Source organism: Lithobates pipiens, unplaced genomic scaffold, assembly GCF_037356315.1.
Source record: "Lithobates pipiens isolate NorthernLeopardFrog02 unplaced genomic scaffold, aLitPip1_a1.2 Scaffold_18, whole genome shotgun sequence".
In the NCBI taxonomy this organism is placed as follows: Eukaryota; Metazoa; Chordata; class Amphibia; order Anura; family Ranidae; genus Lithobates; species Lithobates pipiens.
In genome coordinates this window covers 477,214,399-477,239,285 of record NW_027507758.1, presented here as the reverse complement: position 1 = coordinate 477,239,285, position 24,887 = coordinate 477,214,399, and the positions used below count along the sequence as shown (strand labels likewise).

The following is a 24,887-nucleotide window of genomic DNA, read 5'->3' as shown; positions in this document are numbered from 1 at the left end:
CAATCCAAAGACATGCAGGTAGGTTAATTGGCTTCAGTCAAAAAAAAAAAAAAAAAAATTGGCCATAGTATATGAATGGGGACCTTGGATTTAGGGTAGGGACCTATGTGAGTGTGCAATGTACAGGGATAGGGACAATTGTAGACACTCAGGTTGAACTTGATGGACTGGTGTCTTTATTCAACCTAACTAACTATGAAACTATGAAAACAACCCATTCGGTTTAAAATAGAAATGAAAGGCAAAACATTTGTGTGTGTATCTTCTATCTCTCTATCTCTCTCTATATATATATATATATATATATATATATATATATATATATATGAAAGTCAATGGGTGAGGTGCACTGAACGGTCTATTAGATGTATTGCACCAGCAATCTAGTCCTTCCCAGGGACAAAAAATAAAAATATATATATATATCAGAAGGGTGATATATATACAGTGCCTTGCGAAAGTATTCGGCCCCCTTGAACTTTTCAACCTTTTGCCACATTTCAGGCTTCAAACATAAAGATATCAAATTTAAATTTTTGTGAAGAATCACCAACAAGTGGGACACAATTGTGAAGTGGAACGAAATCTATTGGATAATTTAAACTTTTTTAGCAAATAAAAAACTGAAAAGTGGTGCGTGCAAAATTATTTACTTTACTTTACAATCAGTGCAGCAAACTCGCTCCAGAAGTTCAGCGAGGATCTCTGAATGATCCAATGTTGTCCTAAATGACTGATGGTGATAAATAGAATCCACCTGTGTGTAATCAAGTCTCTGTATAAATGCACCTGCTCTGTGATAGTCTCAGGGTTCTGTTGAAAGCGCAGAGAGCATCATGAAGACCAAGGAACACACCAGGCAGGTCCATAATACTGTTGTGGAGAAGTTTAAAGCTGGATTTGGATACAAAAAGATTTCCCAAGCTTTAAACATCCCAAGGAGCACTGTGCAAGCGATCATTTTAAAATGGAAGGAGTATCAGACCACTGCAAATCTACCAAGACCTGGCCGTCCCTCTAAACTTTCAGCTCAGACAAGGAGAAGACTGATCAGAGATGCAGCCAAGAAGCCCATGATCACTCTGGATGAACTGCAGGGAACTACAGCTGAGGTGGGAGAGTCTGTCCATAGGACAACAATCAGTCGTACACTGCACAAATCTGGCCTTTATGGAAGAGTGGCAAGAAGAAAGCCATTTCTCAAAGATATCCATAAATAGTCTCGTCTAAAGTTTGCCACAAGCCACCTGGGAGACACACCAAACATGTGGAAGAAGGTGCTCTGGTCAGATGAAACCAAAATCGAACTTTTTACCGACAATGCAAAACGATATGTTTGGTGTAAAAGCAACACAGCTCATCACCCTCAACACACCATCCCCACTGTCAAACATGGTGGTGGCAGCATCATGGTTTGGGCCTGCTTTTCTTCAGCAGGGACAGGGAAGATGGTTAAAATTGAGGGGAAGATGGATGCAGCCAAATACAGGACCATTCTGGATGAAAACCTGTTGGAGTCTGCAAAAGACCTGAAACTGGGACGGAGATTTATCTTCCAACAAGACAATGATCCCAAACATACAGCAAAATCTACAAAGGAATGGTTCACAAATAAACGTATCCAGGTGTTAGAATGGCCAAGTCAAAGTCCAGACCTGAATCCAATCGAGAATCTGTGGAAAGAGCTGAAAACTGCTGTTCACAAACGCTCTCCATCCAACCTCACTGAGCTCGAGCTGTTTTGCAAGGAAGAATGGGCAAGAATTTCAGTCTCTCGATGTGCAAAACTGATAGAGACATACCCCAAGCGACTTGCAGCTGTAATCGCAGCAAAAGGTGGCTCTACAAAGTATTAACTCAAGGGGGGCCAAATAATTTTGCACGCCCCACTTTTAATTTTTTTATTAGTTAAAAAAGTTTCAAAAATCCAATAGATTTCGTTCCACTTCACAATTGTGTCCCACTTGTTGGTGATTCTTCACAAAAAATAAAATGTTTATATCTTTATGTTTGAAGCCCGAAATGTGCAAAAGGTTGAAAAGTTCAAGGGGGCCGAATACTTTCGCAAGTCACTGTATATATATATATATATATATATATATATATACCCCTTTCTTCTTTTTTTTTTTTAAATAAATGATCACATAATATCTGTTCTTAACTGTATAAGGGACTTGGAGAGGTGGGGAAGGAGAAAAAGCAGCACACTGAACTTCCCAAACTGGGATGGATGTGCTCTTATGCCAGCATGGTCAGTTTGAAATAGGAAAGCAGGGGGACTGGCAAGGTTACCAGATATTTTTCACAAATGAAGTAATACAAAGAGAACAGGATACTTTTAAACACAAGTTCGTGGTACAACAGGCATATATCATCAACTGTGCTTTTTCTGAACAGCTTGGTCTGCATGCAAAAAGTAAATACAATATAAATAAAGACTAGCAAATAAAAAAAAAACAATCCATATACTCTACAATCATAACATGTAAAGTTAGGCCTCATATACATGGCCAGCCAAGGGGCCGTAAGAACAGGCTACATACAGTTTATACAGCACACACAGCTGCTGCATCTGTTAGTAAAGAAAATTGTTAATTTTGACCAGCTTGGTGTAAACAATAATAGTAATAATTTCAAGTCGAATAAAACCTGGAGATCAGCTTTATGCCACGTACACACGATCAAACTATTCGGCGGAAAAGTCCAGTGGACCAGAGTCCGCTGGACAATCCGCCCGTGTGTGGGCTCCGGTGGACTTTTTTACCCAAAAGTCCGGCGGACGTAGAAAGTAGTTTTGACTCAAAAATTGTCCGCCGGACTCGGATAAGGGTCTGACATGGACCTAGGGGGGAACCCCCTACACCTTTTTTCGGCGTAGGGTTTCCCCTTTAAGTCCATACCAGGTGACGGGGCCAGCGATGTGTCAATTTCGCCACCAAAGGCAGCGACATTGACTGCCTTCGCTAGTCCCGGCTATCTGGAGCCGCATTCAAAATGAACGGTCTTTCCTCCGTGTGTGGGCAAGTCCGTTCATTTCAAACGTACGGTGGAAAAGTCCCGTGTGTGGGCAGGTCCGCTCGTTCGGACAGTCCGGCGGACTATCCGGCGGTTTGTCCGCCAGACTAAGTCGCCGGATAGTCTGATCGTGTGCACGCGGCATTAGAGAGAACATTCATACCCCCCCATTTTTTGGGGGAAACCCCCCCTTAGACAGGCGATGCACAGGTTGAACCGTTAATGGGGAGGCTGAATGTACCAAGTTGCTCGATCAATCAGCTTGGGCACGACCAACATTCAAGTTTTACCTGCAATCATCGCTAGTGGCTGCTTTTGCTACTAGCAATAATCACTGTCTTCTCCCAGTGGGGATGGCTTTCCTTGTCTCCCCGCTGATAGAAGAGAAGACAATGGCCCCACTGTCTGCATTGATGGGGGAATCGGGATAATTTCTTTCCTGCAACCCGTGGCTGCAGGAAAGAAATGTGCTCCATGTATGGCCGGCCTTACAGGGAGGTGATTTCTGCACCTCCACCACTGACATACTTTTGTCAACAGACACCGGATAAAACAGGCATTCGGGAAGTGATGTATCACTTCTAAACTGCCTGTCAGATGTTTCTGAAAAGCAATCCACCACAGATCGCTTTTCAGAAGGGTGGTAAACCCTGCCATACATGTCAACAAGGCCTTACCAAAATAAAAAAATGTTTGCTGTTTGCTCCTTTAAGTACTAACACTGTTATAAGCACTTGGGAACTTCAATATAATTTGCTTTACTATAGGTGTTGTTTGTTAGGCTATGTCAGTTGTTGCTGCCTATGATGAACTTTGAACATGTGAGCTTATATTCTTTGGGTTAAATAATATATGTTAACAATAACCTAAAGCTGAACTCAAGACAGTTATATAATGCATACCGTAATGAATGAATTAATTTTTGAGATACACCTGTATATACAGTATATTTTTAAATGCAGGCAGTGTAGGTATGTAAGTTTGACTTAATATCAGCATCTTGCAGTCTATTATGCAGTGCTAAGACAGGGGGAGGCAGAACAAGATGTTGTGTTCTGCAGTGCAGAGGGTAATGCTGACAGGAGGAGGAAGCAGAGAACTTAGCTAATCAGTGTACTGCTTATCCTTTCACTGTCCAGTCACTGGGTGAGGGTTGGAAGAAGACCTGTATGTCAAAGTGAAACTAAAGGAGAAAGCTCACAACCCTTCCTCTGCTAGATAGAGCTGCGCAGTGTGGCAGAACTTTGCCTCAAGTTCAGGTTTAATGTAAAGATCAATATCTTATTATTTCTACAACATGTACAGGCTGAATTAACCATTTTGTGTCTGTGTCTTCAGCTCATGTCCAGGCTTGTCGTGCTTTGATGATCATCTCTCTCATCCTTGGCCTCCTCGCTTGTTTAATCTCCCTGTTTGGACTGAAGTGCACCAAATTTGGTAGCAAAGATGAACACACCAAAGGAAAGATTGCTCTGTCTGGAGGGTTGATTTTCATCGTAGCAGGTACCTGACTTTATATCTCTAACATATTGCAGTACACGCTGAAATAAGTAAATTTTTTAAGTCAAGGGGTTGTTAGGTGTGACCTCAACAAGTCACCTATTTGTCAGGTTATGTTACCGTTTCCCAATTGTTAGTTAGAGTTCTTATCTAAGCAAAGAGACACGGAGGTACTCAGTATTTCTGCTCAGAAGTCCGTGCTTAACTCTGACTCTGAGGTTCTTTATTACATCTCTTTTATAGACAGAAAAAGGCAAGCATCAGCAATGTAAAAAAAACAACAATTTGCAAAGAAAAGGCAATTCTCCAGGTGTTATCAGCTGATAAGACAATCTTCTGGGCGTAGACTGCTTTTTAGGGCTGATGTGGCCTCTTCTTATGCGTACGTGACTAAAGATGATGAGTCCTTATATTACTGAGAAGGATAAAGATAGACAAGTATTTTAGTAAAACATACTGTCAACCATTTTGTTTCCACATACCTTGATCCTTACATTTCCCCCTTTGACATCACCCCTCCCTCTTGCCCTGGGTCCACCTGAACAAGTTCTAGTCGGCCTATATCCAGAGTACTCTCCCTGACCGCGAGTTGTCAGAGGGGTATACACCCATCCCCCTGGACAGTACCAACATCTAAAATTCAGGAAGAGTGGCTTTTCTGCAAGATGGGTGATGTCAAGAAACTAAATCCACCTATCTTATCCAACTTATCAACTTACAAAAGTTCCATCTTTTCTACAGCATTTACCTTGGCTTTCTTGCAAAAGCACATAAACAACTTAAAGCATGCATAAAAGAAAAATACGAATAAGAGCACCACTATAATCGTCATTGCTGCCTTCTTAACCCAAGAGAATAACCCTGAGAAACTAAAAGTTTCACCAAACGGATCCCAGTCGCGACCAATATTTCGGGCCTTCTCTTGTAAATTCTTTACTTCCGTACGGTGTTGTGCAATGATGTCATAATAGTCAGGTACCTCAATGCTGGTGTTATGTATCCAAGTACAGCACTCATAGTCCTCAGTAGTTTCACAGAGTCCTGTCAGTGCTGCACTCATACTTTCAATTGCTAATTCATGTAATTCTAATTGTTGTCTGATGGCTCTGGTCTCCAGATTTAACTTAGTAATGTCATCAGAGTTTTTCTCCAAAACATCATTAATAATTCCTGTATAGTTATTTAGTCGTTTCATTAAGTCTATACCCCATCCTGTCCAGGACGGGAACCAAGCCCATGCCATGTCCTTCTTCAGGAATATTTCTCTTTTACTACGATACCTGAGGGGATACCTAGGGTGCATGCTAGCTTCTAATAGGTGATCACCTCGTTCATCACCTACTACTCCCATTACTGGTACTAAACTTGCGAGGTAGCACCATCCCTGAGCTCTTCTAGGTATCCAAGTATAACATTTATCCTCACAACAGATATATATATTATTTCCCAGTGCTACTGATCTACTACCGATATTATTTCTATAAAGGGAGGTGTATCCATAAAGAGATAGCTTACTCACTAACCACCTGGTGTTGTTGTCTGAAATATTACCGAGGAACTCAGCTAACGATTGGTGTGTGTGGGTTATACTAGGGTAGAAGACCGTGTTTTTCCCAGGAGTAGCTTCTGGTATGAAAATGGACAAGTTAAATTTGCTGTCTTGGCATTCTCCATTTCCTCCCGTTGTGTTCCCTAGGTTGAAACACCAATCAGGGGAAAAGGCGAGGCCATTTGACTTAAACATTACTGTCTCGCTGGTATTTGTTCTAATTATGTTAATGCTACTGTTAGCAAGATCAGTATAGTTTATAGGAACTGCCATCAGTGGTATACTTGCTGTACTGGGGTGTAATTTGCTACAAATCCAACATTTCTCATATCCTGACTTCTGGGCATAAGCATATTTAAACTTCAGTAATAACATTTTTTTAGAAAATCCTTCATCCTTGTGTATTTTATTCTGTGAGGTAACCAAACTATTAGCCAGGATTACTGAAACAAAAAGAATAAAAAGATACATGTTGTCATTTGCCAACTGGCTCCTTTTTACAATGAGAAGCGTGGATCCAGGTAGGTTTCCCTTCCAATTTCACTGAGGTTGCTGTAATCAATAGCACCTGGAAAGGACCTTCAAACCTTGGTTCCAGTGTCTTCCTGGTATGTTTCTTTACATACACATAGTCTCCTGGTTGTAGATCGTGTGTACCTGTGACAGAATTAGGGTCTGGAAGAGAAGAATACACACTCTTGTGGATTTTAGTCAGACGCTGTTGCAACTGTATTACATACGTAGTTAAACTATCACATTGCAATTGCATACTTTGAGGAAAATATAAACCTAATCTAGGTGCACTTCCAAACAGTATTTCATATGGGGATAACCCGGTTTTTCCTGTTGGGGTGTACCTAATAGAGAACAAAGCTAAGGGTAGGCACTCAGGCCATGGTTTGTTCAACTCCTGCATGGCCTTTTGTATTTTCAGCTTGATTGTACCATTTACTCTTTCTACTGATCCTGAACTCTGTAGGTGGTAAGGGGTATGAAAACTTTGTTGAACCCCTAACATTGCCATCACATTTTGCATTATTTCTCCCGTGAAATGTGTCCCCCTATCTGATTCTATTGTTTCTGGGAGACCAAACCTAGGTATCAGCTCAGTAATCAGTTTCTTGGCGGTGGCTTTTGCCGTAGCTGATTTTACAGGATAACTTTCGGCCAGCCTGAAAATAGGCAGATGCACACGAGAACAAATTCAAAGGGGCTGCTCTTAGGCATTTGTATGTAGTCAATCTGCAGTCTCTGAAAGGGATATTGGGCCCGGACCTGATGTTTACGTGGGGTTTTCACTCTCTGTCCTGGGTTATTAATCAGACAGATTTGGCATGCAGCACAGTAGTTCCTTGCAGTACTACTGAATCCAGGGGCTAGCCATCCTTGGCTTACAATCCTATACATAGAATTGGAGCTGACATGAGTGGGTAAGTGGACAGCCGCTGCCATTGCGGGGTATAGAGAAGCGGGTAGACATATTTTGTCTCCTTCTCTCCATACATTGTCAAGGCCTGGTGCAGCTCCCTCCTTAACCCAACGGTCCTTCTCAATAGCCCCTGCTTGTTCCTGTAGTTCGATTAGCTGCTGCCATGTGGTTTCGGGCATACTCACCTGTACCGTGGCTAAGGTCTCAGGGCTTACTTCCCCTAGAGCTGCCTTCTTTGCAGTTAAATCTGCAAATGCGTTTCCTTTTGCCTCAGTTGTTTTTGCGCTCGTGTGTGCCGCTATCTTCATGATGGCTACTCTTTTAACCTTTTGAAGATTGTTCAGGACTCTTTTGATTCCTTCACCATGTTTAACAGGTGTGCCTGCTGCTGTAAGGTAACCTCTAGCTTTCCATATTTGGCCATAATCATGTGCAACTCCGTAGGCGTATGCGGAATCAGTGTAAACGTTCCCTTCTTGTCCCTCCAAGTGTTCTAAGGCTTTCTCCAGAGCGGTTAGTTCCGCTTCTTGTGCCGACATGTGTGCTGGTAGTGACTTTGCCTCAATTACCTGTGTGTCCGTTACCACAGCATAACCTGTGTGATATTTACCTTTGTCATCGGCAAATCTACTACCATCTATGTACAGTGTGTGTTCTGCATTTGCAATGGGTATGTCTGTGACATGTGGGAACCCCGTGGTTTCTTGTTCCATAAGTTGGAAACAATCGTGTTCATCAGATGTTATGTCCTGAAACGAAAGTGTGTCAGAATCCTGAGTATCTTGTGCTGTGTCTACACCATTATCATCATTACTCCCCCCTGTCAAATCTGTCTGTAATGGTAAAAGCTGTGCTAAGTTAAAAGAAGTGCATCGCTGAAAGGTAACATTGGGGGGTAGGAGCAAGGTGCATTGTAGACGCAGCTGCCTTGCCATTGATATGTGTTTTGGCTGGACCTGCGACAAGATGGCGTGTATGTCATGTGTGGTATGTACCACTACAGGATTGTCTAAGACAATTTCTGAGGATTTGTCAATGATAATTGACACTGCTGCAACTGCTCGTACACAGGACGGTGATCCTCTAGAGACAGGATCGAGAGCTGCCGAGAAGTATGCTACCGGCCTTTGTTTGATGTGTTGTTGTGTCAACACCCCTGTTGCGTGTCCCGTGATTTCAGCAATGTACAAATGAAATGTTTTGGTATAATCAGGGATCCCGATCGCAGGTGCCGAAATTAGTAACCTTTTTAAGGTGCTAAAAGATTCATGACCTGCTTCTGTGAGTACATAGGGTACTATTTTCAAGCAATCATATAATGGCTGCATCAGAGAACTGGCATGTGGTATCCATTGTCTACAATATGACACCATTCCCAGAAACATACGAAGTTGCTTAAAGTTGCGTGGGACATTCATTTGTCTTATGGCCTGGACTCGTTCTTCAGTGAGGTGTCGAGTACCCTGGGATATACAGTGGCCCAAAAAGACAACCTTTTTCTGACATACCTGTAACTTAGTTCTATTCACCTTGCACCCTTTTTCAGCCAGGAATTGTAACAATGATAGAACAAACACAATTTAGTAAATGCACCTTTTTAGTTCATTAGTACAAGTCTTGGCTCAGGTCATTTGCATGTCAATACAGTTTGCTTTACATTCTCACTGACCTGGTCAGAAAGAAGGGGGGGTCATTTGAATGGGCTGTCAGCAGCTGTGAACAAACTTCACAGGACACATCAGTATTGCATACTCCACACCCCCCACACTCACAAAATTAGGTCAAAGATGACCTCTAGATATGACACCTACTAACATGTTTTCTATCAGAACCTGTACTTCTTGTTAAACCCATAACGTCTGTTTGGTAAGTTTGAAATTCTTTCCGAGATCCATCCATTCCAAATTTCTTGAGAACCCTATTCGTGCCCTGTGCCTTATCCTTCCCATACAACATTATAATTATATCTTTAACAGTATAACATTTCTGAGATTCCCCCTGGGGTATACCATGTGTCTGGCCCATTTTGACAGTCTTGCCTAGGTGGCGTTTGGATCACTTACTAAGTGTCTCGTTGCCTTCTCCTCCTAGGGTGCCAAAATACTAAAAACCTCTCCTAGATGAGATTTCTGAAATCGAATTACTTTATATGCTAGCCAACTGACAAATATTATGACCAGACTGACGGCTACAACATATACAAGCATTCCCTTTTGGTGGCCAAACACATATGACTAGGTCTCCGGGACTTTGTGGAGACCTTATTCCCTTCCCATTACCATGGAATCTCTCAGCATTCGTTTCTTATTCCTGCTTTATCGAGGCAGTCAGGACTTATACTTTCAACCCGTTTTCAGGCTCATGAGTCAAAAGGCATATATCAAACGTAAGTGTCAGACCCCCAAAGTACTCTTACGAGTTAAGGGCGCATTCCGTTACCCATTGGGATGATATATGTTTCAATTCACACCATACAAACAGGGCTTATTTCATTCACAACAGACAGATGACAAGTAGACAGACAAGAAACAATGGTAACATAAGTCAAAATATTAAGTTCAAGACCCGCTTACTACAGAGGTTGGTGTTTACCTGAAGAACAATTCAGACAGATCAGGTGGGCACAAATCTAAGAAGCACAGAGTTTATAAGAAAATAAAGCTTTTCTTACCTGCGCAGGTTTTTGTCTGTGGTTCTTGATGTGCCCGACCTCTTTGTTCCGTCCTTATGTTCGTTCGCCTCTTGTAGTTTCTTTCTGCGGGTCCCTGTTCGCGGCGCCAGAAATGTTAGGTGTGACCTCAACAAGTCACCTATTTGTCAGGTTATGTTACCGTTTCCCAATTGTTAGTTAGAGTTCTTATCTAAGCAAAGAGACACGGAGGTACTCAGTATTTCTGCTCAGAAGTCCGTGCTTAACTCTGACTCTGAGGTTCTTTATTACATCTCTTTTATAGACAGAAAAAGGCAAGCATCAGCAATGTAAAAAAAACAACAATTTGCAAAGAAAAGGCAATTCTCCAGGTGTTATCAGCTGATAAGACAATCTTCTGGGCGTAGACTGCTTTTTAGGGCTGATGTGGCCTCTTCTTATGCGTACGTGACTAAAGATGATGAGTCCTTATATTACTGAGAAGGATAAAGATAGACAAGTATTTTAGTAAAACATACTGTCAACCATTTTGTTTCCACATACCTTGATCCTTACAGGGTCTATTGAAATAACTATTTTTTTTTGTCATTTTATGGAAACAACAAATGTACTATGAAGTAGCATCATCACTGTGTTATGTTTCACTCTGTTACATTTAATGTGACCTGTGACAAAACATGTTGGGTGGGGCTTTTTGACCACATTGTGCATTAACTAGGAAGTGGCCAGAATTACAGGTTTTCATACTACTAGAGGCTGCATGTTGCACTTGTGCCACAATATTAATGTTGTTTACCTTGTGCACTGAGGTATAGGTGCACATTTTAATATGAGTGTGGTTTAAAAAGTGGTAGAAAACTAGTAAAAAAAAAAAAGTTTCCACCTGCAAGGCAATATCATAATGCACATTATGAAAGACTTAACTTAAAACAAAGCCCTCCAGCGGTGCACTATAACCATTGCAGAGGCTTCCATCTTCACCCGATCTTCCTTCTGGGTTCGGGGACTTTGGGCATCTAATTGGTGATGATGTCACTCCCCTGAATGCTGTTCCTTCAGAGCCCATGCGCTGGTGGCGTCACCAGCTGCTGTTCGCAAGAATATCTCCTAAATGGTGCACGTTTAGGAGATATAAATTTTACCTACAGGTCAACATTAATATAAGCTTACCTGTAAGTAAAACTAAAATACCAGGGTTTAATACAACTTGAAAGCTTTTAATAAATGTGGTTTTAGGTAGGACATGTATAGTGGTACCCCCAAAAGTGCCACTGATTGGTGATGATTGACTGTAGTAAAAACAGTCACTGTGCATTTCCTGATAATGGCAGCACAAATGATGATGACCATGGTTATTTTCCTGATTATGCAGAGGCTGCCAGCACACACCCAATAATGACTCCATGCACACTGACCCAGTAACCAGTTATTTTGAATTTTTAATGCTGAGAAACTTGGCAGGGGTATAGAGCATAGGATACTCCGACCATGCTCGGTCCAAAGAAGTGGACACTAACTTCATTGTCCTGTAAATAGCATTTCTTGACCTTTGAGACTGGAGGGAATGGCCAAATCAGGGACACCTTGGGAGTTGTAACCTATATAACTATACTGGCTCTTATATCCCTAAAGCACCAAACATCACCACGGATGAGCAGTCTTTACAAGGTCAGGGAATAGCTGTCCAGATTTAACATCCTGTTGCCTTCCAATGAAGTATTAGTAGACTGGTTCCTCAAGGGTGAAGTCCCAGAGATGTCTCTGTAGTTGTAAGTAAGAGCCCCCCAGGTCTGCTACAACCAGGACCCTGATGAACATCAGTATAGATCAGCATCCAAGCTTTAACAGATGGCAGCTTCCTCAGTAAGTAAATCTACAAGGCTAAGTATATAGGGCAGTTCACCCAGCACATGCTAGGCTCAAATCAGGCATCTGGGCCTAGCAGCATAGACAGCCTAGCAGCAACTCCTTAGACCTCTACAAGCAAATGGCCCTTTTCCAAATATTTATATTCTCTGCCAAAATGCTCCAGTGGTCTGAACCTCATACTGGGATGGCTGGAGAAAATATGAATACGCATAGCTCAGCCTGGCAGGGAAACCTCATACTATAGCCAGTGGTGCTAGTGGCACTTACTGACAATAGGGAGAAACCACAATCTCACTGAGTTTAGGGAGAAACCAAATGCACAACTATACAAATCAAAAAACTGGACTGGCTAGCACCCAGCCAAAAACAAAATGTTCCTATCATCTAGCAATCTTTCTAGGAGGGTACTACACACACTATGTGGTACCGTATGTTTTTGTTTGCCTTGAATGAGAGTGGAGCAGATTGGTGCCTACAGAGTCTCGACCCCAGGAAGGAGAAAAAAGTTGTATATGACCTCTTTAATATACAGGCCACTCTTTCAAGGTGAGAGCACATCTACACTTGTGGTGGAGGAGTGGAGTGAATCACTGGAGATACTGCACAGAGTGAATAGAACATCTGAAACATCTTGGCTTGATTTATTTTTTGGACAACATTGTAGGGTTATAAAGATTTATGTTAACACATGGGATTGAGGGTTCTTTGGATAACACTATTGGATTTTAGACATGTGCGTTAAAAATTGAAATTCAGATGAAATTTTCGTAATTCAGAGTTTCGGAAGTATCTCTGAATCACAATAACGAATTTCAGCTAATCTGAAATAAATTATAATGAAAACAACAAATTCATTTGTATTCATTCAGATGACATGATGCGATAGTTTGGGCTTTTTGTTACTGTTTGAAGCATCCAGAATAATGTAACATAATGAATAATCCGAATTTATTCAGATACATTGATTTTTATGCTAGTGTAGTGTGAATATTCAAATAAGATTCTTTTTGTATTGGGGTTGAACTTAAGAGACCATTTGTTTAATGTGTATGTGCCTGGCCCAACAGAGTAAGTTGGCAAGGGTGAAATTAATTTAACCTAATAACATAACGAAAGAATATGTATTAATTCGGATAGTTGTGTTTTTTTTATTCGGAGAGTACAGCACATTAATCTTTGACTCTTGGATAATCAGACGATTCTTTTTGCATTAACATTTTTTATTATTATAAAAAATGCACTACATATGAAATGGAAACATATTGCAATACATAAAGAAAGGTATAAAATTGAAATAAGATGATTCCTACTTATTGTGTTTGGGTTGGATGGAGGTGGATCCATCAGACTCTCCTAATCATAACATAAGAAATTAATCCAAAAAGATTTTGTTCCATTCCTTACTTCTGGAAGCATGTGACTTCTGTCAATATCATCCAATTCAGCTCATTCAATTTCTCTTTGAAGGTTGGACTAGCAGAGAATAGTCAGAAAACATAAGTATTCTCCTGAAATACTAAATTAAAGTGTTACTAAAAAACACAACAGTGAAATCAGTCTGTTAATGCAGTAAAGCATGCTTGTTATACTCACTGTAGAACCTAGGGGGTTAATCCTCTGCATTGTGTAAAAAGGCTATTTGATCTTGTCTTCTCTATTCCTCTCCTTCTTAGCTCTTGTACACACGGTCGGAGATTCCGTCGGAATGTGTCCAATCGGAGCGTTTTGTCGGATATTCCAACTGTGTGTGGTCTGCATCGGACTGTTTCCGTCGGAATATCCATCGGACCAACTTTTCCAACTTGCCGGAAATATTTTCCGAGAAAATGCTCCAATCGGACATACTCCGATAATGTGTAGAGAATTCCGATCGGACAAAGTGCCACAAACCGAACATATGGGGCGTTTGCTGGAAATTCGAGCACCGCAGAACGCCCCACAATGCACTGCGAGATCGCAGTGCATTGCTGTATGATGATTGGCCAAAGCATGCACCACATCACAGCATGCTCTGCTGAGAGAGCCATAATTGACCATAGGCAGGGTGCCTTTGGCCAATCATAGCTCAGGGGGACTAAGTCCATACCCCACACTATATAAGACTGCTTACATAGTGGCCATTTATAGCGTGTGGACGGAGATAGATTGAGCTGGATTAGGCAGGCAGGTTAGTTAGTGGCAGTGTATTTGATATATATACAGTACAGACCAAAAGTTTTGACACACCTTCTCATTCAAAGAGTTTTCTTTATTTTCATGACTATGAAAATTGTAGATTCACACTGAAGGCATCAAAACTATGAATTAACACATGTGGAATTATATACTGAACAAAAAAGTGTGAAACAACTGAAAATATGTCTTATATTCTAGGTTCTTCAAAGTAGCCACCTTTTGCTTTGATTACTGCTCTGCACACTCTTGGCATTCTGTTGATGAGCTTCAAGAGGTAGTCACATGAAATGGCTTTCCAACAGTCTTGAAGGAGTTCCCAGAGATGCTTAGCACTTGTTGGCCCTTTTGCCTTCATTCTGCGGTCCAGCTCACCCCAAACCATCTCGATCGGGTTCAGGTCCGGTGACTGTGGAGGCCAGGTCATCTGGCGCAGCACCCCATCATTCGCCTTCTTGGTCAAATAGCCCTTACACAGCCTGGAGGTGTGTTTGGGGTCATTGTCCTTTTGAAAAATAAATGATGGTCCAACTAAACTTAAACCGGATGGAATAGCATGCCGCTACAAGATGCTGTGGTAGCCATGCTGGTTCAGTATGCCTTCAATTTTGAATAAATCCCCAACAGTGTCACCAGCAAAGCACCCCCACATCATCACACCTCCTCCTCCATGCTTCACGGTGGGAACCAGGCATGTAGAGTCCATCCGTTCACCTCTTCTGCATTGCACAAAGACACGGTGGTTGGAACCAAAGATCTCAAACTTGGACTCATCAGACCAATGCACAGATTTCCACTGGTCTAATGTCCATTCCTTGTGTTCTTTAGCCCAAACAAGTCTCTTCTGCTTGTTGCCTGTCCTCAGCAGTGGTTTCCTAGCAGCTATTTTACCATGAAGGCCTGATTCACACAGTCTCCTCTTAACAGTTGTTCTAGAGATGTGTCTGCTGCTAGAACTCTGTGTGGCATTGACCTGTTCTCTAATCTGAGCTGCTGTTAACCTGCGATTTCTGAGGCTGGTGACTCGGATGAACTTATCGTCCGCAGCAGAGGTGACTCTTGGTCTTCCTTTCCTGGGGCGGTCCTCAAGTGAGCCAGTTTCTTTGTAGCGTTTGATGGTTTTTGCCACTGCACTTGGGGACACTTTCAAAGTTTTCCCAATTGTTCGGACTGACTGACCTTCATTTCTTAAAGTAATGATGGCCACTCGTTTTTCTTTACTTAGCTGCTTTTTTCTTGCCATAATACAAATTCTAAGGCTGCTTTCACACTGGGGCGGTATTCAGGTGTTACAGCGCTAAAAATAGCGCCTGTGTAACGCCTGAAAAAAACCGGCCCCTTTAACTCCAGTGTGAAAGCCGGAGGGCTTTCACACTGGAGCGATGCGCTGGCAGGACGGTGAAAAAAGTCCTGCTAGCCGCATCTTTGCAGCAGTGAAGGAGCGGTGTATTCACCGCTCCTATACCGCTCCTACCCATTGAAATCAATGGGACACCGCGGCAATACCGCCGGCAAAGCGGCGCTTTGCGGGCGGGTTTAACCCCTTTTCGGCCGCTAGCGGGGGTTAAAACCACCCCACTAGCACCCGCACACCGCCGCTAAAACGACGGTAAAGCGCCGCTAAAAATAGCGGCGCTTTACCGCCGACGCTGTGAAAGCAGCCTAACAGTCTATTCAGTAGGACTATCAGCTTTGTACTGTATCCACCTCCTGCACAACACAACTGATGGTCCCAACCCCATTTATAAGGCTTGAAATCCCACTTCTTAAACCTGACAGGGCACACCTGTGACGTGAAAGCCATTTCAGGTGACTACCTCTTGAAGCTCATCAACAGAATGCCAAGAGTGTGTGAAGCAGTAATCAAAGCAAAAGGTGGCTACTTTGAAGAACCTAGAATATAAGACATATTTTCAGTTGTTTAACACTTTGTATTAAGTATATAATTCCACATGTGTTAATTCATAGTTTTGATGCCTTCAGTGTGAATCTACAATTTTCATAGTCATGAAAATAAAGAAAACTCTTTGAATGAGAAGGTGTGTCAAAATAGACTTGCAGCTGTAATTGCAGTGAAAGGTGGTTCTACAAAGTATTGACTCATGGGGGCGGAATACAAATGCACGCCACACTTTTCACATCTGTATTTGTAAAAAATAATTGAAAACCATTTATCATTTTCCTTCAACTTCCCAATTTTATGTGCCACTTTGTGTTGGTCTATCACATAAAATTCCAATAAAATAAATTCCTGTACATACTGTATATATATCCTGCCACCATCATGTTTCACTGTGGGGATGGTGTTCTTTGAGTGATGTGTTGGGTTTGGTTTGCGTCAGACAGCGTTTTCTTTGATGGCCAAAAAGTTCAATTTTAGTCTCATTAGACCAGAGCACCTTCCTCCATACATTTTGGGAGTCTCCCACATGCCTTTTCTCAAACTCAAAATGTGCCATTTTGTTTTTTGCTGAAAGTAATGGCTTTCTTCTGGCCACTCTGTCATAAATCCCAAATCTATGGAGCGTATGGCTTATTGTCGTCCTACGTACAGATACTCCAGTTTCTGCTGTGGAACTCTGCAGCTCCTCCTGGGTTACCTCAGATCTCTGTGCTGCCTCTCTGATTAATGCCCTCCTTTCCTGGTCCGTGAGTTTTGGTGTGTGGCCATCTCTTGACAGGTTTGCTGTTGTGCCATGTTCTTTCCATTTGGTTATGATAGATTTGATGGTGCTCCTAGGGATCATCAAAGATTTGGATATTTTTTATAACCTAACCCTGACTTGTACTTCTCAACAACATTGTCCCTTACTTGTTTGGAGAGTTCCTTGGTCTTCATGGCAGTGTTTGGTTAGTGGTGCCTCTTGCTTTCAAAAAGGTGTGTATATGTAATGACAGATCATGTGACACTTAGATTGTACACAGGTGGACATCATTTCACTAATTATGTGACTTCTGAAGATAATTGGTTGCACCAGAGCTTTTTATGGGCTTCATAACAAAGGGGGTGAATACATACACACATGCCAATTATCAGTTTTTTATTTCTGAAAAATAGTTTCATGTATATATTTTTCTAATTTTACTTCACCAATTTATTCTGATCCATCACATATAATTCAGATTAAAAAAAACATTGAACTAAAGGCTGTAATTTAACAAAATTGGTTAAAAGCCAAGGGGGGTGAATACTTTTTCAAGGCACTGTAGCTGCTGACTTTTAAAAAAAAATGTTTGTGGCTGGAACTCACACCACTGTTTTAAAAATAACATTAAATGTGTATTTTATGATAATTTGCTATAATTTCCATTCCATTCACTTTTATGCTCTATATGCTATGTTTGCACCTGGTAATCTAAACTAAGTATATTTTGCTACAGAGTTGTTCTGCATAAGTGGCAAAAACTTTCTGTGTACCTCCTAATGTAAGGCTATCTACCTTCACTAGTATATCTGCAATCTTTTGGAAAAAAAACAGTTTGTGTTTGTATCACAAACATTTTCTGAAACTAATATTGACAGAAGCTTGCATATCAATGCATATTCTTTCCAATATGGAAAAGATTTATTCATTAAACATCACTCATATCTGTCTATCTGTTATAGATTGCAGTGCACTACCTAAAATCATGCAAAACATCAGCAATGCCTCTGCTTTCTTGCATTGCCTTTTTGTGTGTTCTGCAATTTATAGCCATGAGACCAGATTCAGAGAAGAATAAATTGTGAGACCTGCATACAACAAACAGCAGACACACATCTAGGAGGACTGTCTACTGCTGCTGAGTGATGGACAGACCTACAACAACCATAAATCACCATTACTTTAATATACTTTTATCACAAACCTAGGAATGGATTCCCCCACAGCAATAACAGAAAGTTTGTTTTTGAGGAAACTAAACTTTTAGAAGAAAGTATAAAACTTCAGTATGCACAAAAGTGTTTAGTGTTTAATCCTTCTTAGTTATTTTTATTTCCTCAGGAAGTGCTGCATGCATCAAATTGGATAAATGCATACTGAGCTGAGATACTGTTACTAATAGCTGCACTTAACTCTAATGGAAAAATATTCCAGAGATTTTTGGGTTCAATTATTCTAAATTTGGACCTCGGCACCGATCTGGCTGGACTGCCCGGTGTTCTGCTTGACCATGGATGGCGCTGTCGTCATGGCAGGGTGCAGAATGCAGTATAGTTGGGTGCATTAAGGTTACTCTCTCTCAGAACCAGCCCAGTGGGAGCGTCACTCTTGCTGTGCCTTCTGAGAGAGGGTACTTAAGGTGCGGATGTCACATGTTGCGGGGGTTCTGGTCCAGAAGTGTTTTCTGACTGTTTGGTACTGGTTCTCCTGACCAGCCCCCAGGACTGCCATGGCCTGGGGTGTGGATCCATCTGACTTCAAACCTCAGGGCTGGTTAGCCCGAGGTAAGGAAACTGAAGGAAGTATTTGGAGGTGGTCTGGTGCTGTCTAGGTTAGTGGAGAGGCCCAGCAACTGTGAAGGTTTCCAGGGGAGGACTCTTCGGGAGAAGGCCACGCAAAGGTTGGCTTCTTAAGAGCCTGGACAAGTTGGAAGACCCCAAGTGAATCCAATCTTGTGTGGTATCACCGGACCGGCTGCAAGATACTGGTACTATATGAGGGTTCTACAAGTTGTCTACAAATTTTTCAGTTTTAGCAAAGTGTTCTACACCAAGTCTGTGGCAGAGACTTGTATCTGATTTAAACACCTTGTTGGCTGCTGGACCTGGTGAGAGAAAGACTATCCAATAAGGGTGAGGATCCAGCTGTGAGTGGCTAGCTATTCTCTGGATTTCCTGATATGAGAGATGTGTTATTTTTTCATACTGACTAAGCACTAAGGGTATCTGGACTTTTCTCACCTAAACCCTCTGACCCTACGTTGAGAGACTGTGTTAGTTAATTACTTCTTTTGCAAATAAAAATCCCTTCCAGTGGATCTGGTGTCAGTCTCTGCAGTTCTTGTGCCATCTACCTCGGGAAACCCCTAGACAAGCACGAGGTGAAGAAGGTAACGGTAAGCCCAATTAAATCAGCCGCTCCTTTGGGAGTTAGTGCTATATATATATATATATATATATATATATATATATATATATATATATATATATATACACAGCATCTCACATTTATCGCATATATACACCCCTCACTAGGGATGAGCTTCGTGTTCGAGTCGAAACATACGTTCGACTCGAACATCGGCTGTTCGCCCGTTCGGCGAATTCCGAACGTTATGGGCCGTTCGTGCCAAATTAGTGTGGCGCTCACGGCCCACAATGCACTGCGATGGCGCAGTGCATTGCTGGCTCATGATTGGCCAAGCATGCACTGTGACCCCGCATGCTTGGCCAATCACAGCGCCGGCAGCGAGGAGAGCCATGATTGGCCACAGGCAGGATGCCTGTGGCCAATCATAGCTCAGGCTGTGTAGTACACGCCCCACACTATATAAGGCCGCCAGCGCTGCGGCCTTGTGTAGTGTGTTGGCATCTGAAGCAGTTAGTGGGTGTTCTGTGTACGTTCAACACAGTATACACCGATCGTTATCGGCCGATTTTTCGATCTTGCTCTTCTGTAGTGGTTGTTGTCTGCGTGCCCTGACCGCAGTATACACCGCTATATTCACCTATATAGCTAGCGATATATCTATCTTTTATAATAGAGCTTGCAGTCAGTGTTAGGAGCTTGTGCGTGCTGTCTGCGTGCTCTGTACCCAGTACACACCGCTATATCCACCTACATAGCTCTTCTCTATTTGAGCCATCTGCCATCTGCAGGAGTTATTGGAAGTTGTGTGTGCCTCCAGCACAGCACAGTATACATCTGTATTTACCCTTTATTGCTGGTGTTCTATAATAAAGGCATCTGCAGGAGTTAGTGGGTGTTGTGTGCCTCCAGCACAATATACACTACCCAATTGCTGTTTTTCCCAACTCCCTTCAGGCCATTACCATGTCTAGAAGGCCAGCAAGGAGAGGCAGACAGGCGCGAGCCGATAAAAGAGGGCAAGCAGGCTCTGTGTCTAGAGACAACAGTGCTGGTCGTGGACGCGGTGCATCGTCATCATCAGCACGTGGCCATGGGACAAGCTTGTCCTTCTTTTCGGCAGCTGGACATGTTGAGCCGCAACATGCCAATGACTTGGTAGAGTGGATGACCAAGCCCTCTTCATCCTCCTCATCCTCTCTCACCCAGTCTCAGGGTACTAGCAAAGCAGCTGCCAACGCATAGTCTTCCCTCCTCTCAATGTCATCATCAGTGACTCCTTCCCAAGACCCACCACGTCCTCCTGAGGAGTCTCCTGAACTCTTTGAGCACAGTGTTGGGTACATGCTTCAGGAGGATGCCCAGTGTTTTGTAGGCTCTGATAATGATACTCAGCTAGAGGAAGGCAGTAGCGTGAATGCAGAGAGAGGGGATGCTCAAGAAGCACAGCAATCTGGCAGTCATGTTCCACAAGCTGCAGCATACTGCCAGGTTTGCTACAGCGATGAAGAGGGAGGGGATGATGAGGGCACTGACTCCACGTGGGTGCCTGGTAGGAGAGAGGAGGAGGCACATGTCCAACGAGGCAGGATGCCCTCCGGGGGCCAGCTTAGGGGCAGCACACCAACTGAATCACACCGCAGAGCTCCGCCTGTGCAGGGCGCTGCCTCTGCGCGTTATTCTAAAAGTTCTTTGGTGTGGGCCTTTTTTGAGACGAGTGCATCAGATCGCACCTCTGCTATTTGCAACATATGTCTCAAACGTATCTCGCGTGGCCAAAACATCAGCCGCTTGGGCACCACATGCTTGACCAGACATATGTTGACCTGCCATGCAGCTCGTTGGCAAGCGTACCTCAAAGACCCACACCAAATAACAAAGCAGACCTCTCCTTGCTCCTCATCAGCTGGCATCTCCAACCCCACTAGACCTTCAGTCCTCTCTGAAACCTGCTCTGAGAGGAATGAAGGTGTAGAATTAGGTGTGTCACAGCCAAGTGCTTCCAGGCACTCTGCTAGCAGTACACCCACATCCGATTATAGCAGGCAAATGTCCCTGCCCCAGCTGCTGGACCAGTGAAAGAAGTTCACTCCCAGCCATCCACATGCCCAGCGGTTGAATGCTAGCTTGGCTAAATTGCTAGCACTTCAACTGCTGCCTTTTCAGTTGGTAGACTCGGCCCCCTTCCGTGAGTTTGTACAATGTGCGGTTCCTCAGTGGCAGGTCCCCAAACGCCACTTTTTCTCACGGAAGGCGATTCCGGCTCTCTACCGGCATGTGGAAGGCAATGTCCTTGCCTCGCTGGACAGGGCGGTCAGCGGTAAGGTGCATATTACCGCTGACTCATGGTCCAGCAGGCATGGACAGGGACGTTACCTGTCTTTCACGGCCCATTGGGTCACTCTTCTGGCAGCTGGGAAGGATGCAGGACAAGGTGCAGTAGTGTTGGAGGTTGTTCCGCCACCACGCCTCCAAAATGCTACTATTGGTTGTGACACACCTCTCTCCTCCACCCCCTCCTCTTCTTCTTCCTCCATGGCCTCTTCCAGTGCTCTGTCCTCAGAACCAGCGGTGCTCCGTAGGCGTTCCAGGGGCTACGCAAGTACGCAGGCAAAACGATGCCATGCCGTGCTTGCGCTGGTTTGTTTGGGGGACAGGAGCCACACTGGGGCAGATGTTTTGTCAGCTCTGCAGGGGCAGGCCGAGAGGTGGTTGACGCCACGGCAGCTTAAGACAGGAATGGTGGTTTGCGACAATGGCACAAACCTCCTCTCCGCCCTCCGACAGGGACAACTGACCCATGTGCCCTGTGTAGCTCACGTCCTTAACTTGGTGGTACAGCGGTTCTTGGGCAGGTACCCGGGATTACAGGATGTCCTGAAGCAGGCCAGGAAAGTCTGTGTGCATTTCCGCCGATCATTTAATGCCTGTGCTCGGCTGGCTGAGCTCCAAAAGGAGTTGAACCTGCCCAAGAACCGCCTTATATGTGACATGCCCACCAGGTGGAACTCAACCTTGGCCATGCTGCAGCGGCTGCACACGCAGCAGAGGGCCATCAATGAGTACCTGTGCGACGACGGCACCAGGACAGGGTCAGGGGAGCTCGGTTTTTTCTCACCACGCCAGTGGGGCATGATCAGGGATGCATGCACTGTCCTGTCACCATTTGAGGAGGCCACAAGGATGGTGAGCAGTGACAGTGCATGCATCAGTGACACTGTACCTCTTGTCCACCTCTTGGAGCATACGCTGCGTGGAATAATGGATGGGGCACTTGAGGCAGAAACGAGGCAGGAAGAGGAGGACTTCCTTGCCTCTCAAGGCCCCCTTTATCCAGACAGTGTTCCTGCTGTGCCACCCATCACACAGGAAGAGAACGAGGAGGAGGAAGAGGAGGAGGAGGATGATTGTGTCAGCATGGAGGTGGAGGCTGGCACTCAGCATCAGCAGCAGCAACAGTCTTGTAGGGATGATTTACAGTCCCAAGAAACCCGTGGACTTGTACGTGGCTGGGAGGAGGTAGCTGCGGATCATGTTGTCCTTAGTGACCCAGAGGACTCCGGACCGAATGCCTCAGATAACGTACGCTGCATGGCCTCCCTGATCCTGCAAAGCCTGCGGAAGGATCCTCGTATTCTTCGGATCAAGGAGAGGGACCATTACTGGCTGGCCACTCTCCTTGATCCACGGTACAAGGGTAAGGTTGCCGACCTTATCTTGCCATCGCAGAGGGAGCAGAGGATGAGACATCTCCGTGAGGCCTTGCAGAAAGGTCTGTGCAACGCGTTCCCAGAGACTAGGAGGTTACAAACTCCTGGTCCTGGACAACGTGTTGCTGAGGCATCGGTCAGAAGGAGCGGTGGAGAAGGTGGCCGTCTGACAATTTTTTAGTCCGCAGCCCCAAGGTATGATTGGTTCCAGCAACCATCGCCAGCGTCTGATTTACATGGTGCAGGAATACCTAGGGGCAAGGTCAGACTTGGACACCTTTCCCACCGAAAATCCTCTGGCTTACTGGGTCTTGAGGATGGATCACTGGCCAGAGCTTGCACAGTATGCAATTGAGCTACTGGCCTGTCATGCATCCAGCGTTCTTTCGGAACGCACCTTCAGTGCTGCTGGTGGCTTTGTTACCGATCACAGGGTGCGCCTGTCCACCGAATCAGTTGATCGACTGACCTTCATCAAGATGAATCAGTCTTAGATCACCCACAGCTACCAAGCACCTGAAGCTGATGTAACCGAATAATTTTTTTTGAAATATCACATCCCTTCAAGACTGCCTATGCTGATGCTGAGTGACTGTCCTGTTATGTTTATTGTCTATCCTCTTCCTCCTCCGCTGATATGTTGGAAGAACATTTCTGGTTCTGGGTGATGCCATCAGAACAATTTTTCTGCCCTTGTTTAACAGGGGCGTTTAATTACAATTTTTGATGCAATGCTTTGCAGCAGGGATAATTCCTGCAATAAAAATAGAGTATATGGGAGAGGTTGCAGTGTGGTGGCACCAGCACTAGTGCCTAAGGCCCAATTTTTCTGCCCCTGTTTAACAGGGGCGTTTAATTACAATTTTTGATGCAATGCTTTGCAGCAGGGCTAATTCCTGCAATAAAACTAGAGTATATGGGAGAGGTTGCAGTGTGGTGGCACCAGCACCAGTGCCTAAGGCCCAATTTTTCTGCCCCTGTTTAACAGGGGCGTTTAATTACAATTTTTGATGCAATGCTTTGCAGCAGGGCTAATTGCTGCAATAAAACTAGAGTATATAGGAGAGGTTGCAGTGTGGTGGCACCAGCACCAGTGCCTAAGGCCCAATTTTTCTGCCCCTGTTTAACAGGGGCGTTTAATTACAATTTTTGATGCAATGCTTTGCAGCAGGGCTAATTCATGCAATAAAACTAGAGTATATGGGAGAGGTTGCAGTGTGGTGGCACCAGCACCAGTGCCTAAGGCCCAATTTTTCTGCCCCTGTTTAACAGGGACATGTAATTACAATTCTTGATATAATATTTCACAGGAGGGCCCGTTCCTGTGCCCACCCAGAGTAACTGTGAGGACTTATAGTGTTGTGGCACCAGCACCACAACCACCAAAGGTCAATATTTCTACCACTGTTCAACAATGGCATGTAATTACAATTCTTGATACAATCGTTCACAGCAGGGCGCTCCAGCGCCCACCAAGAGTCACTTTGAGGACTTACAATGTTGTGGCAAAACCAACACCTTGTTCCACCATTTCTGCAGAGCATATAGGGCAGGCCCCTACTTTCAAACATCCAACTTACAAACATCTCCTACTTGCAAACGGAAGGAGACAACAGCAAGTGAGATGAAAAAAGATGGACTACAAAACAAATTATACAGGGGTGATAACCCTTCCCTATGTTTTCCAAAAAGCTTAAAAATCGTTTTTTTGACTGGAGCTACACTTTAAAAATGTACCAGTTGAAAATTACAAACAGATTCAACTTAACACAACAAACTTGCACAGTCCCTGTTTGCACCGACTGTATACTGTTGTTCTGAGTATATAGGGCCTGGGGGCCACACGCATTTCCTTTTTTTAATATGGGTACGGGGTTCCCCTTAATATCCGTGCAAGACCCAAAGGGGCTGGTAACGGGCAGGGGGGGCTACCCATGCCATTTTTCTCAATGATTTTCAACCATATTGCAGGAACCAGATA

The 24,887-nt window shown here is 43.8% G+C and overlaps 1 protein-coding gene across 2 annotated transcripts in view; it reads left to right on the top strand.

Moving 5' to 3' along the window:
- LOC143988647 (claudin-15-like) overlaps window positions 1-24,887 on the top strand; it is a 90,194-nt gene that overhangs the window by 53,767 nt on the left and 11,540 nt on the right. For both annotated transcript variants that reach the window (XM_077488359.1, XM_077488360.1), the window contains one exon: window positions 4,354-4,518. In XM_077488359.1, the coding sequence (XP_077344485.1) occupies window positions 4,354-4,518 (165 nt within the window). The remainder of the gene's footprint in view (window positions 1-4,353; window positions 4,519-24,887) is intronic.